This window comes from Diceros bicornis, chromosome 7 (genome assembly GCF_020826845.1).
Source record: "Diceros bicornis minor isolate mBicDic1 chromosome 7, mDicBic1.mat.cur, whole genome shotgun sequence".
Taxonomy (NCBI): domain Eukaryota; kingdom Metazoa; phylum Chordata; class Mammalia; order Perissodactyla; family Rhinocerotidae; genus Diceros; species Diceros bicornis.
The window spans coordinates 10,317,306-10,331,106 of NC_080746.1; the positions used below are offsets into that span (position 1 = coordinate 10,317,306).

The 13,801-nt window shown below is 44.7% G+C and overlaps 1 protein-coding gene across 1 annotated transcript; it reads right to left on the reverse strand.

Moving 5' to 3' along the window:
- Nucleotides 1-7,323: 7,323 nt before the first annotated feature.
- On the reverse strand, nucleotides 7,324-12,673 carry LOC131408283 (protein PIP-1-like). Its single transcript, XM_058544874.1, has 3 exons — nucleotides 12,610-12,673; nucleotides 8,223-8,336; nucleotides 7,324-7,448 (listed from the first exon to the last, which is right to left on the reverse strand). Exons 1-3 carry the CDS (start codon nucleotides 12,671-12,673, stop codon nucleotides 7,324-7,326), a joined length of 303 nt encoding a protein of 100 aa, XP_058400857.1.
- Nucleotides 12,674-13,801: the final 1,128 nt, after the last annotated feature.

Sequence of the window (13,801 nt, forward strand, 5' to 3'; positions counted from 1 at the left end):
GGTCACACTTGGTCATATCCAGCCTTTGGGCTCCAAATCACTAGAAACTCAAGTCCTTAGGAAGACCTAAGGAGACTCTTTAGGGGTCCTTTGGGAGAAATTTCAGGGGCAACATCTGCAAAAGCATCTGGTCATAATGAGGTTGTTTAGAAATACCAGGATGTGGAAGAAGAGCCAAAGAAGAGGACCTCAGGGCTTCAAGGCATTCAATGTAGACGGCCAAAGCAAGCTGAACTTATTAACTACCCACCCACCTCCTATCCCAGCTGCTCAGTCAATCATGACCTGGCAAAGAAAGAAAAGATCATAAGAACAGCACTCTGGTTCCACTCTTCCTTGTGCATGCCCTTCTCTCCACATTTTTCCCTTCATGTTTACCAGGAAAAATGGTAGCCAGGAGAATCTACTAGTCTAATAGAATAACAAAAGACCCCTATTTTCCAAACATCAGAGTCTCATTCTCCATCACTTCATCCTTTCCCTTTTTAGGAAATGTTCCCCTCTATTGTGCCTACAAATTAAATCTCCTGGAAAGGGTATTGTGAAAATAATCCATGTCTCTGTATAGATTGATATATTCCTTGATCTTTCATACATACTGCTTTCCTCAGTCAATCACTTCCCATCCCTCACCTAGAACTTCTCTTCCCAGGATTCTTTTCTGCTAAAATGGTTTAAGGATCTGGATTGGGTTTTAATAAGACAGCACCTTTTCCTTTAACTCTCATATCGGCTTTCCCCTGGGCCAGTGGAAGAGATAAAATCCTACCTTCCCTATTCCCTGCCTCCCAGGAGGGCATCGTCTTCGTTCTCCTCCTGGTTCTCAGGAATACAGTGATTTGACCCTTTCTCCCCTCGCCCCGTCAATGCAAGCTCCCAGGAGAGTGCTGGAGACACTGACATACGCTTCAAAACCCACAGACCTCCCACGAAGATGATCCGCGATTTCTTGGGGCCACACTCTTAGATTTTCTCTCAAATCCCAGAACACACATACAGAGTCAACACTGTGAATGTCACAATTCATTATTTGTATCCTTCTTTGCTAACAGTTAGTTTTCCAAAAGTCAGTATCATGTGTGAGAGTGAGAATACTTTATCCAGAAAACCTCCAGCTCTGTAAGCCTGGTGTTTACCTCTGTAAGCCTCAGTTTCCTCATCAGGACAAAGCAGGTTCACTGGGTGACATCTAAGGTGCCCTCACCTCCAGTCATCTCAGATGATGACATAGATTTTGAGCTCTTGAGGTACTACCTGTGGCTCATCTCTTTGTCCCACAAAGTTCCAGGAGCATCTGATACAGGGATCTGCACCTGCTGCCTCTGAGCAGAATCCAGCCCACTGCCTGCTTTTGGATGGTCCACGAGCTAGGGATGGTTTTACATTTTTCAAAGGTTGGAAAAATTCAGTAGAAGAATAATATTTGATGACATGTGAAAACTATATGAAATTCAAAATTTAGTGTCCATAAATAAAGTGTTGTAAGGACCCAGCGATGCTCATTCATTTACATGTATTCTGTGCCTGCATTTGGGCTAGAAATTGCAGAGTTGAATAGATACGTCAGAGACCATATGGCCAGCAAGGGCTAAAACGTTTACTCTCTGTTTCTTTATGGAAAGATTTCCTATCCCTACTCCAATCAATAACTTTTGGATGGGAAGGCAATTTGTGAAGTTTGGAGACAAGAGTATCTGGGTGGGAATCTGTTCCATTGTTTTGGGAACATATTACGCTTCTCTAGGCTTTAGTTCCCTCATCTGTAAAATGGGAATAAAAGCACAACCTTCTTCACAGAGCTGTGAAAGTCAAAAGATATAATGCAAGCAAAAGTACTACTTTTGTGTGTGTGTGTGTGAGGAGATCAGCCCTGTGCTAACATCTGCCAATCCTCCTCTTTTTTTTTTGCTCAGGAAGGCTGGCCCTGGGCTAACACTCATGCCCATCTTCCTCCACGTTATATGGGACGCCGCCACAGCATGGTTTGCCAAGCAGTGCGTTGGTGCACGCCCGGGATCCGAACCGGCGAACCCCGGGCCACCGCAGTGGAGCGTGCGCACTTAGCCGCTTGCGCCACTGGGCCAGCCCCCAAAAGTACTACTTTTGATAAATGCAACTTATGATTATTATTGTTGGTATTATTATTGGCTGTTTCACCTGAAGATATAAATGCTGAGAGCAGATACAAACATAAGAACTGGATACATTTTAATGAGATTGAACAGCTTTGCTAATGAAATGCAGCTTAAGGTGAGATATTTAAATATCAGTCAAGCACACTTGGATGAAAAGTGGGTATTCAGTGTGCCAGAATTAGATCCCATAAGCACTCTACTTCTTTCTAAAGAGAATTCCACCACCTCCTGCTCACTTCACTCTGAGATTTTCCTGTCAAGCCTCAAGCCAGTGCTTTTCTGCACCGCTGCAGGAAAGCAGATAAGATGGAATAAGAGCAGCCTATTTGGCCTTTAGGAAAAGGCAGAACTGAGAAGACTGGAGTCAGCAGCCTTGGGAGAAGAGGTCGCTGCATGAGTGAGATAATGGGGGTAGCAGATACTGTTGGTGCCCTGTCCCCATCCTCCTCTCAGTGCCACCTCTCCATCCCAAAGTCTGCTCACAGCCAACACCTACTGCTCTGTGCCTGAGACGTCTTTTGTGGCCATTGGAGCACACGCAACCCATGCACAGGGCAGATCAGAAGTGCCAGTGGGAAAGATGCCAAAGGACCTGAGTGTGCAGCAACCCGTTCCTCTGTGAACAGTGGGGTACCTGGTCAGGTTATGAGAGCCTGCCTTCCCCAGCATTCTACTCCAGCTCACAGCACCCACCACCCAACCACTGGGACTTGTTTCCCAAAACATGGAGCAGGGCAGCCATGAACAAGCAGCTGAATTGTCTCATTGGGTAAGTGCTGGAAAGACCCTGGCTCCAGAGAAGAGCTGAGCATCAGGGAGAGATGAGGAGGCCGGAGCAAGGCCCCGTTACACACTTGGGCTTGGGAAAGGAGTCTTCAGTGGCCATGGTGTTGTGGAGGGTGGTGAGTGAAGAGCAAATTGACCTTCACGGACTCAGTGTAAGCCTTGCCCTTTCTGTTCCTGAATGTAAATGGGGGATGACTCCTTCTCTCTGCAGCATTGCTCAGGGCACCTGAGTAAAGAACACCTTCTTTTGTTGTTGGATTGGTAAAATGGACTCATTGCAGACCTGATTGAGGGGAGCAGTTCTTACGGAACCTCTCTTGATTCCTCTCCATCCATCATTTCCAGGAATTCCTCCCTCTGCTAGTTTGTTACTTTTCTCTGAAAAATTCTAAGTTTCCAGTTTTCCAGTAGAAATGCTGAAAAATCCAGACACTGACCTCTCTCTGTAGTAATTTCTAGGGTCTCTCCTGCTCCAGAAGCTGGGCTGTGCAGCTACACTTTCTTGCCCATTAATCCTCTCTTTTCTCCTCCTCTTCCTCCTTCTTTCTCCTTTGAAGGGTCTCAGCCATGTCTAGAGCCCAATTAAGACCACAAAACTCCCTTTCCTGGTGGCCACAATGCTCACAACCCCTCCTAGAAATAGACAAGTTTTCCAAAATACTGCAGGGAAGTTTCAGGGAATAACTAAAAACTCTCTACACTACCATGACCTGAGAGAGTTCAGGACATACCCTCTGATGCTTCTCAAGTGAGTGGGCAGCACTAACATGAATAATGCCTGGCTAAGAATGGGTAGGATGTGCCACTATCCTACAGACACAAGAAAGAGGAGGATGGAGGATACATCTGGAAAGTTTGGAAAAAAATATAATTCAAGTAAGAGAAGAAGTTTTTCATGAAGCAGAATCTGATCTTCTACCTCAAGGCAGAGTGACAGGACCTACATTTACCCTCCTGGCCCAAAACAGTTACAAAGCCAAACATGGCTCCCTGCACACTTCCTGTTTCCATGAGGCTTAGCTAAGTTTCTGCACTTGCTGCTAGGAAATTCTCTTGTACTCTGACAGGAAATCCCCTTTACCTAAGTCATCTTGAGTGGGTTTTCATTCTTTTCAATCAAATGCACTGAGAGACAGCCCACATAGAGGGCACCTCTACCTCTCAGGGTGGTGTTCTCACACTGACTGCCCATCCCTGGGGAGTCGGGAGGGGCGCATGGCTCTAATATCAAACAATTCACCCAAAGAGTTAAGCCCCGGATCCATTGCCTCTCCTCCTCACCCCTCCAGGACTCTCTCTCCTACAAGATGAAAATGTTCCCGCCTTTCCACGCTGCTTTCTTTTTGGGAAATAAATCTTAAGTGGGGCAAATGTTCTGAGGAAGGGGGGACATCCTACAAAGCTAGGCCCAAGGTTACAGACACCCACCCACTCTTCCTGCCAGCATTTTCCAAACAGTTTGAACAGGTGCAATTTTCTTATGTGTTCACTGACACCACCAGGCAGCTGGAGACTGATTCTCCAGGAACTGCTGGGTTTTGCTATTTATTATAGAAAATTTTCAGCCACTGTTGGTAGCTCATTTTCTCACAAATCCAAACATGAGCCCCAGTCAAACTAGCTTAAGCAAAAAACAAAAAAGCAAGTGGATGAATATTTCGACTCGCATCAATCATGGACACCATTGTCAGGAATTTCTCCTGGTCTTAGCTGGGGGTGGGAGACGGGATGCAGAAATCAAGAACGACAAAGAGGTCAGAACTTCAGGCTCTCTCACACATAGATGCCTCTGCTCTCTCATGTTTACTTCACTCTTCTGTGCTTGCAGATAGATTTCTCTGGTTCTCCATCACATGGATGAAGATGGCACCCCTCAGCACCTGAGTTTCATATTACAGCTCTAATCACACACAAAGAATTCATCTCTCAAATTCAAAACAACACTCCCAGGAAAGAGAACTTTATTGGCCCCACTTGGGTCAAGTGTCCACCACTGATCCAGTCAATCAAGACCAGAGGAGAGAGTCTTGGAATGTTCACATGTTTGGCCTTTGAGGAGATAGGTCTAAACCCACTGTCCCACCCAGCCCACAGCATGTTGTGAGCCCGGGTGTGACCTCAATACAAAGGAAAGCTTGGCCATCCTGACACCACTACCAGGTGATAACCACAGTTATAAAGGGAAAACTTCATGAGCTAATGAAACTCCCAGTGGATGAGAAAACTGTTTTCATAGAACTGCCAGGTCACATCAGATTCAGTGGGGTTAAAATCAGAGTGTGCACAGCATCAATACAAGGATCCAGAGGTAACTGAATCAACAAAAGCATCAGGTGTCTCCTGCTGAGCCTAATCAAGACTCAGGTGTGCAGCTAATGGCTCCAGCTCCAACACCAGCATCAAAACTCAGGAATAATTTACATGTGCAGAGAGGAGCCCTGGGAAAAGGAAGTTAGGGGTAGGTGCCTGTGATTGTAGTAATGCAGGAAGCCAGACAGGGAACAGTGAGTTTTCTGACTCTGTCCAGCCCCATGGATGGCTTTGAGTTGAAAGGGTTCATAGTATGCCACCCCAAAATATGTCACTTTGACATAAGGATAATTTTGTGCTGAAGGCAATTTGGAAGAAACAAATACAAGAAAAGTCTCTGGCCTTCCCCTCTCTAGTAGGGAGGGCAGGAGGATGGTTAATCTCCAGAGACATCTCTAGATTCTCTTCTGCCCAGAGGAATCTATATGAAACATCTTACTAAGTAGCCCTTATCTTCCATTAGGTTCCCCATATATTTATGTTCCTAAAATTTGTTGCCCCTAAAAGCCTAAACCCCTTTCCTTTGTCTTCTCACTTCTTTACAAAGTTATTTTTCTTGGTTGAGATGTTATATAAGCCCAAGTTCTAATAAGTGCTTTGAGTTACCCATCACTGAGTACTCCCACGTGTATGCATGATGCAATTATTAATAGACTTCTGTCTGTTTTTCTCTTGTAAATCTGTCTTTTGTCACTCTAATTTGCAGGGCCTCAACCAGAGAACCTAGGAGGGTGGAGGGAAGAGGTTTTTTCCTCTCCTACAGAGGCCTGTGAATAAAGGAGCTACAGGCAGAAGCTGAGGAAGCTGTTTTCACCAAGAGATGAGTGGGAAGGATAGGAATTGCAGATGTGGATGAAACACCAACAGTCTGCTTGGTCCCCTTAAGGACAGCATGTGATGGAGAGTCAGTGAGACCCATACCCATCCCAAGGGCTGGCTGCTCTGGGAGAAGGAGGACATGACACCAGTGACAGGCACACTGGGGTTCTCAGGGAGGTCCCCGCAGGAAAGAGAGTGCTGAGACCCCTGGAGCAGCACTGAGGGAAGCAACAAGGAAACTGGAGAAGATGCAGAGACCCGGATGCCCACAGCAGGCTGGTGAGCACGTCTGAGACATGCTGGGCTCCAGCCTCCATGTGGGGAGATTCTGAAAGGATCTGAGTGGGAAATCTGGTCAAGTCACAAACCTTTTACTTTTAGTCAATACATTGTGCTTGTATTCCTCATATGCTGGGTTATTCTTTCCTTTGTAAGAGAGGTCAAATATCCTAGATGCAAGTTGACAAGTCTGAACAGCTGAGGGGAATGTGGGAACCAGACAGCATATGCTGTGTTCATCAAACCACCCGTTTTTCTCTTAGGCACACCAGATTGCATTGCAGATTACAAGATTACATTCTCGCAATATGGTTGGAATCAAGTGATAGTGGAATGTTGGCAGAAATTATGTACAAGACTTCCAGTTCTGGCCATGAAAGCCCCTGTGGGTCTCCATACTTTCTTCCCCTTCTGTAGAGACCTTGGAGTCTGCGTGAAACATGCCGCATAAAGACTTGGAAGGAGCTTGAGTACCTGAATAATCACCACCACCTAGTTGAACTGTGAAATGAATTGGCAATCATTTTTTATTGTTTTAAGCCACTGATATATCAGAGATGTTTGTTATAGCAGCTAGCCAACTGAACTAATACATCATTTAGGGCCACCTCACTGTTCCTACTCTTATCAGGTTTTGAAAACTCTCCCTCTTCCTTCAGCTACTGCCTACAGAGCACCCAGAATAGAAGCCTCACCGTCTCCCACAGACCCTGCCTTTTTAAGTGGCAACCAATGTGACTCTTAATTAGGGCCTGAAAAGGGAGAAGGTGTGCTTGGACCTAGCTATGACCACCAACCTTCACCCCAATTTGCTTTTAAAGATATCCCGGTCTTTAGGGAAAGAAAAGGAAATGGGGCCTGAAAACAGAACTTGTCTGAGACTTCTTGGAGAGAACCTGTATTCAGGTCACAGTAGTCTTGAAGATTATGATAGATGAAAGGTGTGCCGAATCAGCTTTATCCACCAGATCAGGGCAGAAGCTGGGCCCTGTCGTTAGAACTTGTTGCAGAAAGAAGAGTCATGACAGCATTTCAAATCCACAGCAACATGGTGACTAAAAAGCCACATATCAATACATATGCTGCTACAACCCTGGTATCCATGTGAAATTGTGTCGTCTGTAGAGAGGCAGAAAAGAGGACAAGTGAGACCCCAGAAGACCATGTTGCAGACCTGGGGTGTGGGGTCTAGCACATCCTGGCTCGCAGAGCTCAATAAATATTGCTGGATGAAGCAGTGGATCAAAGCATCAACAAATTAATCAAAGAATGAGGAGAAAATGGTACATTCCATTAAGAATTCATGCTCTTGGGTATGGTTGACTATCTGCCTCCTGGGATTGAGAGGCTTGAAGTAGGACCCCCTGGTGGGCTTTCCTAAGATAGCTCTGGAGGTTCTGTATCTTAGGGTTCGATTCACCTCCCCACACAAGAGAGGGCAGATAGGGAGGAATAGATGTTACCCTACGTACCCTCTCCAACCCTCTCCTCCAACTTCTGTCTTCAGTTCCCAAAAACTTCACCAAACTCAGGTGCCACTCAGGGGAATTTGAGCAGCCCAATTCCAGTCACCCTCTGGTGCTAAACAGAAGATCGCTGCTTCTCGTTTTACAGGTCACCAGCCCAGTTAAGGGCCGACGGCAGCCCAGAACCAGCTGATACTGCTTCACTAGTTTAGGTAAAAAAAGAAAACCAGCTCCCTGCCTATGTGCTTGTACCCCCAGAGATCCTGAGGGGCCACCTTCCTAGATCTACAGCCACACTGCCATGTCATTCGCCCAGGCTCCCAGGTGGTCCCATGGGTGGTTCATACCACCCTCCACCTTGAATACAGGCTGTCAACCCTACCCTCAGGCAAAGGTCACCCCAGGAGACTTCTCAGGATGCACCTACCTTCATAGACCTTCCTCACATAGCACTGCTGGCTGCCTTGAGTCTGGCAGAAGCTTTCCCCACTCACACAAATCCCACTGGCATTGATTCGATCACACTCGAAACATATTAGAGCTGCAAAGTCAAAAACAACATAATGAGGCTCTTGTGGCCCAGCCATCCTGCTTGTCAGATGAGGAAGCACACTCTCTGGCCCAGACTCAACCTGGACAATGACCAGTTCCCATTGCCTGCTGAATGTGCTGAAATCCTGGTGTGATTTCTCAGTGCTTGGCTTAATCCTGGGAGGAGACATGCATGTCTCTGGCTGCAGGGTCTGTGCTCAAGTACACACAGGATCTCCCTTGACCTCCAGGGATGGAGTACACTGCTGGTGGAAGAAGGTCATGTGTTACACCACTCTCTGCCTGACCCCACTCACCAACTGATTATCCTCCCACCCCGGGGCTGTCTTGTGGCACAACACAAGAGGACACCCTTCAAAATATGTTACATGTGAATTGCATTGGCAGGAGCACAACAAGTGAATTGTTGGTGTTGTGCAAAGAATCAGAAGTGCCCATGCCCACTCTGTCCTTCCCTCATCACCACAAAGCCCCTCCTCACCCTCCTCCAAACACAGCTGGCATCCTCCACTCTCCCTTTTCATCCCAAAAGCAGGGCTCCTTTGGAGAACCCCAGGACTCAACCGAAAAAGGACACTGATGGGGATGGGGAAGGGAGAGAAAGGAAGGGGTGAGGGAAGGGAGGATGGGAAGTAAAAGAGAAGATCAGAAGGAACAGAGTGAGACAGACAGTGGAAGATTGAGGAAAAAAGAAGAAAGGAGAAGAGGGAGGGAGGGAGCTTTGGGCGTCACCTACAAATATTTGCCCTGGAGCTGCAGCTCCTCTCTCTTCCACAGCCTTGGGGTGAACAGCCAGCTCGCCCGTGCAGGGATTCAGCAAGAATTGAGCACCTGTTGTGTTCTAGGAACTATTCCAGGGCTTAGGAATAGATGATGAAGGGAGGAATGAAACATACATTTCACTTGTTTACTTAAACACTAAACAAATAAACAGGGAGAATGATTGACAATGAGCACATGAGAAAGATTATTTCAGATCTTGGTGACTTATGAAGAATGGAAGACTGAGTACACGTGATAGAGATAGTGGGTGAGGTAGTGGGGCTGTTACTTTAGATAGGATGCTCAGAAAATTTCTCTGAGAGGTTCCTTAAACTCAGAGTTGATTGATTTTACAAAAAAAAAAAAGGTGACTATTTAAATAACTGGGAGAAGTTGGGAAACTGGTTCCAGGAAGATCTAGGGGCAAGTGCAAAGGTTCTGAGAAGGAATCAGCTTATTCAGTTCAAGGAAAAAGAACAACACCACAGGTGGAGGAAAGTGAAGATGGATGAAATTGTTAGACAGTGAGATGGAAGAGGTCAGTAGAGGCCAGACCCTAGAGCATCTCTTAGACCTGCATTTCCAATATGGCAGCCACCAGCCTTATGTTGCTATCAAGGATGTGACATGTTACTAGTCACAATAGATGGGATGTAAGGGGATTTCAAACACTTAAAACATTTCAAATGCAATAAAACATTCTTTTAACTGCTAATCAGTAAGTTATATGCTGATTACATGTTGAAATGATAATATTTTAGAAATATTGGTTTAAATAAAATATATTAATAAAATTAATTTTACATGTTTCTTTTTTATTAAATATGCCTGCTCAAAAACTTAAAATTACATGTGTAGCTTGCCTCATATTGTAGTTGGACAGGATAGTTCCAGGCCTTCAGAAGAAACGGAATTTTATTCTCAGTTGGAGGAAACCATGGGAGGTTTTTAAATACAGAATGACGTTAGCTGGTTTATGATTTGCAAGTATGCTCTGGCATTTGTGCAGACAATGGATTTTAAAGAGTACAAGAGGCCCAGGTAAGAGATGGTGGAGACAGAATGTGGGAATAAAGCCACCTGTCACAGGAGTCAATGCAAAATGTGAGAAATTGTAGATCAGGTATAAATGAACTATGTATGCAGGAAACAGAGGCTGAGAATCTACAACAGAGCAAGGAGAAGGGAGTCTAATGTTCTCGCTCCAGTTTCATCACTTTTTGTGGAGTGTAAATCTGAGCCCATACATTTACATTATGATTTACTAATGCTTTTTTATGTTGTGATAAACCTTTCAACAGCAATGAACTTAGAAAAGTGCAGGCTCAATAAAAAACTGATCATTCAAATCTTCTTCCCACAAGTTAATGATGACTATATAACTCTACAAACCATTTGTCAACGTTTACCATCCCCCATGGGCCTGCGCCATCACTGATCACAGGAAACCTCCTGAAGATACAAGTCTGCTTAAGGATTCCAGCGGCTATTTTAAGAGTGAGTAGTTATTTTAAGAAAACTGTGCACAAAGATGACTTACCATGTGCTGCTGCAGTAGATGCTTCGTGTATCACAGACTGAAGCAGATGCAATGAGTACCCCTCCCTGGACCCCTCCCCTTCACCTCCAGGTGCTGCAGGTGCTCCTGCAAACACCCGCAACTCCACAAGGAAGGTGGGAGCACACTCGCTCGCACCCAGGACAAGCTGGAATACTGGGGGGCAAAGGCCCCTGGGAGCATCCCCCTCCCAAGAACAGTGGGGATACTGGTGGATAATACTCCAACCTTCTCACCCTTTAGTTGGGGTAGCTTGAGGCTGGCTCTGCCCTGTCCTCAGAATTTCCCCACGGGATTAAGCTCCATTTGCCCACCATGGTGCCTAGCTCCATGACCCATCCTTTATCAGCTTCCTCCCCTTCCCTGTCTTCCTTCCTCACTCCCCAAACTGGCATTTCGTGGGACCACCTTCCAGACAGATAATTTTTACTCATATCTTTCTCTCAGAGTCAGCTTCCAGGGGAATACCAGCCAGGATGATGAATTTTCACTTAGATCAAATAAGTGTCAGAACACAATTATGTGGCAGAAACCAAGTCTTCCTGTGCATAGAGAAACAAAGAAATGCTGACTATTGGTAGGCTGATTCCATTTGCAGAAGAAGAACGTTGCAAGCAAATGATGCCAGTTAATGCCAGTCATCGTCCCATTTTTCAATCAATCCGTGGTATCAAATAAAAGCTGTGGAAATGTGTTCTGTAGAAGGTGAAACATCTGACTTTTTGAATGCTATATAAATTCAATTTAAAAAGTGCACATTGAGCATAAAATCATTAATTTTTGCATTGATAATATATAAACAAAAATGCTGGTAGAGCATAACATTGCAGCAAAAACAAAGTTCTTACTCAACCGAGAATTTATGGAACCGAAATACACTTATAATTGGTAGTGGTGAATACATAATTCTTAATTGTGTCCTAATTGTGTCCAAACAAGTGTGACAGTGTGTGTGTGTGTGTGTGTGTATACACACACATATGTATATACATATATATCAGGTATAAATGATTTTACATATTTGTATACATGAATGTATGTATACACACACACGAATAGAATGACTATAAAAGTGAGTGAAGAGGCTGATGTGGAATAAAAAGTACTCTTCGGCAAGCTTTCTCCCTGCTGCCTCTCATCAACCAGAGTTTGAAAATGGTTAAGCCTTTGAGGAATTATTTTGTGATTCAATCTCAGTGTCCTACAATGGTATTAAATATTTGTAGCCCCTAATTTTTCCCCTAATTTTTATTCATGTAATTAAGTGGCCGACTCCATTTTTTTGACATTTGATAGCTGACAGCTTTTACGTCTCACCACTTCTCCCTGCATATGGACCCCAGGAGCTCCCTCCTTCACCACTGGTGGGAGTTTCAAACCATACAAGCCCCTGCCTGCATGCAGGAACACTCACCCTGCCTCTCTTCCTCACTGCCGTATGAATCCCAAGCCAGTCTCCTTTCCCTGCTCCCTCAAGCCATTTTAAGATCAGCCTGGAAGCAAGCCCTGCTCTCCCCAGATAGCTTCAGCAGGTAAGGAATAAACTTTTTCATACTCTCTTGGTGCAGGTCAAGTCTTGGCATCATCAGTCTTGAATCTGAATCAAATTTTGGTGAGGGCCTATCCTATTTCTACAGGATAACTTCAAATCTTAAAGTATTCAACAAATAGAGTACCAAAACACCTTACCTTTCAAAAGTGTTTAACTAGTTGAAATTATGAAAAACAAATTAGAATCAGAAAGACATTGAAATGTATCCCTAGAAAAGGATAATGTCCGGAATCAATCGTAACTTATCTGGTAATCTCACCTGTCGTACATTCTAATGACAAGGCAGGCAGATATAGATTCAAAGAGAGAGGTGATGCCTGGAAATATAAACTACCACTCACCCAGGTTCTCCTCAGTCCCACTGCCCTCCTATATTCTCCTCCAGCTCACCTTGCAGGAAGCCCAGCAGTGAGGACAGGATAACCAGCAGCGGCAGCAGGAGGTGCCTACCCATCTCTGGGTTTGGCCTCAGCCCTCAAAATTGGCAGAAGGCAGGACAGAACTGTAGATAATAACAGCCTCTGAATATCCAAGCTTTATAACTCCAGGCAAAGCACTGCACTTCCCCAGGACACAGAGTAAGCAGACTGCCTGAAGGAGCCAGGGCCCTGCATTCCTCGCAACATTACTGGCCCCGCTCACCTCGACTGGCCATACTGAGGAAACTGAGCCATATAAGAAGAGCTGGCTCTTTTCTGTCTCAATTTCACATTTTTAAAATGGCAGAAAAAGTCTGACTTACATAGTATAAGGATTTGGGAAATTCAAGTGAGTTAGTGAATGTGCCATCATCTATAGAGGTTTGCCATATTTAAGGAAACTGCGGAAGTATGGTGTGAATAAAGATATTCAGATTAAAGAAGGTCTCCTGTTAAAATAAACACAAGGAAATAAACACACACTCAGACTTTTGTGAAGTGCAGGCCAGAACACAAATAGATTTTGGTGGTAGTATTGTCTCATTTCCTGGAAATAAAACACATACATTTGTTTTGTCATGTTTTGGCAAGCAGGAGCAGAGATTATTCCCCAAATCTGTAAGATCTATGCTACAAGTAACTAACAGTTGTTGTTGTTTTTTTTTTAATCTCACTATTTCTTTTTCAATAAAATTTTCTTGTCTATTCTGGATGCTAGATTACAGCCACTGAAGTATTCCCATTCCAGAATGGTGTCATGAGGAGATTTGCAGACCCACCTCTACCTCATCCAGTGAAACAACCATAATGGGCGAAAAATAGCTTTTAAACAATCATTTAAAGTCTCTGGAAATTGTCCTAAGGGCATACTGCAAATGAAGAAGCATCTATTCCAGAAAATCTACTAAATCTCAGTAACAACAATGAGGCACCTGAGCCATGACTCAGTTACTTCCTCCCTTCTCCTCCCAGCTCAGCATGAAAGAACTTCCACTCTGGGTAGGTTTGGACAAGAACATGGGGCATCCTTTCCCCTATAGCTCCCAGTCAAGGGATATGTGTATCTACTGGGAAGTCAGACCACTAGCATTTCTCAACCACCCCAGCTCCAAGTTGCAAGGCTAAATTCCTGGCAAGTGTGGCCAATATTGGCAAGCTCCCTT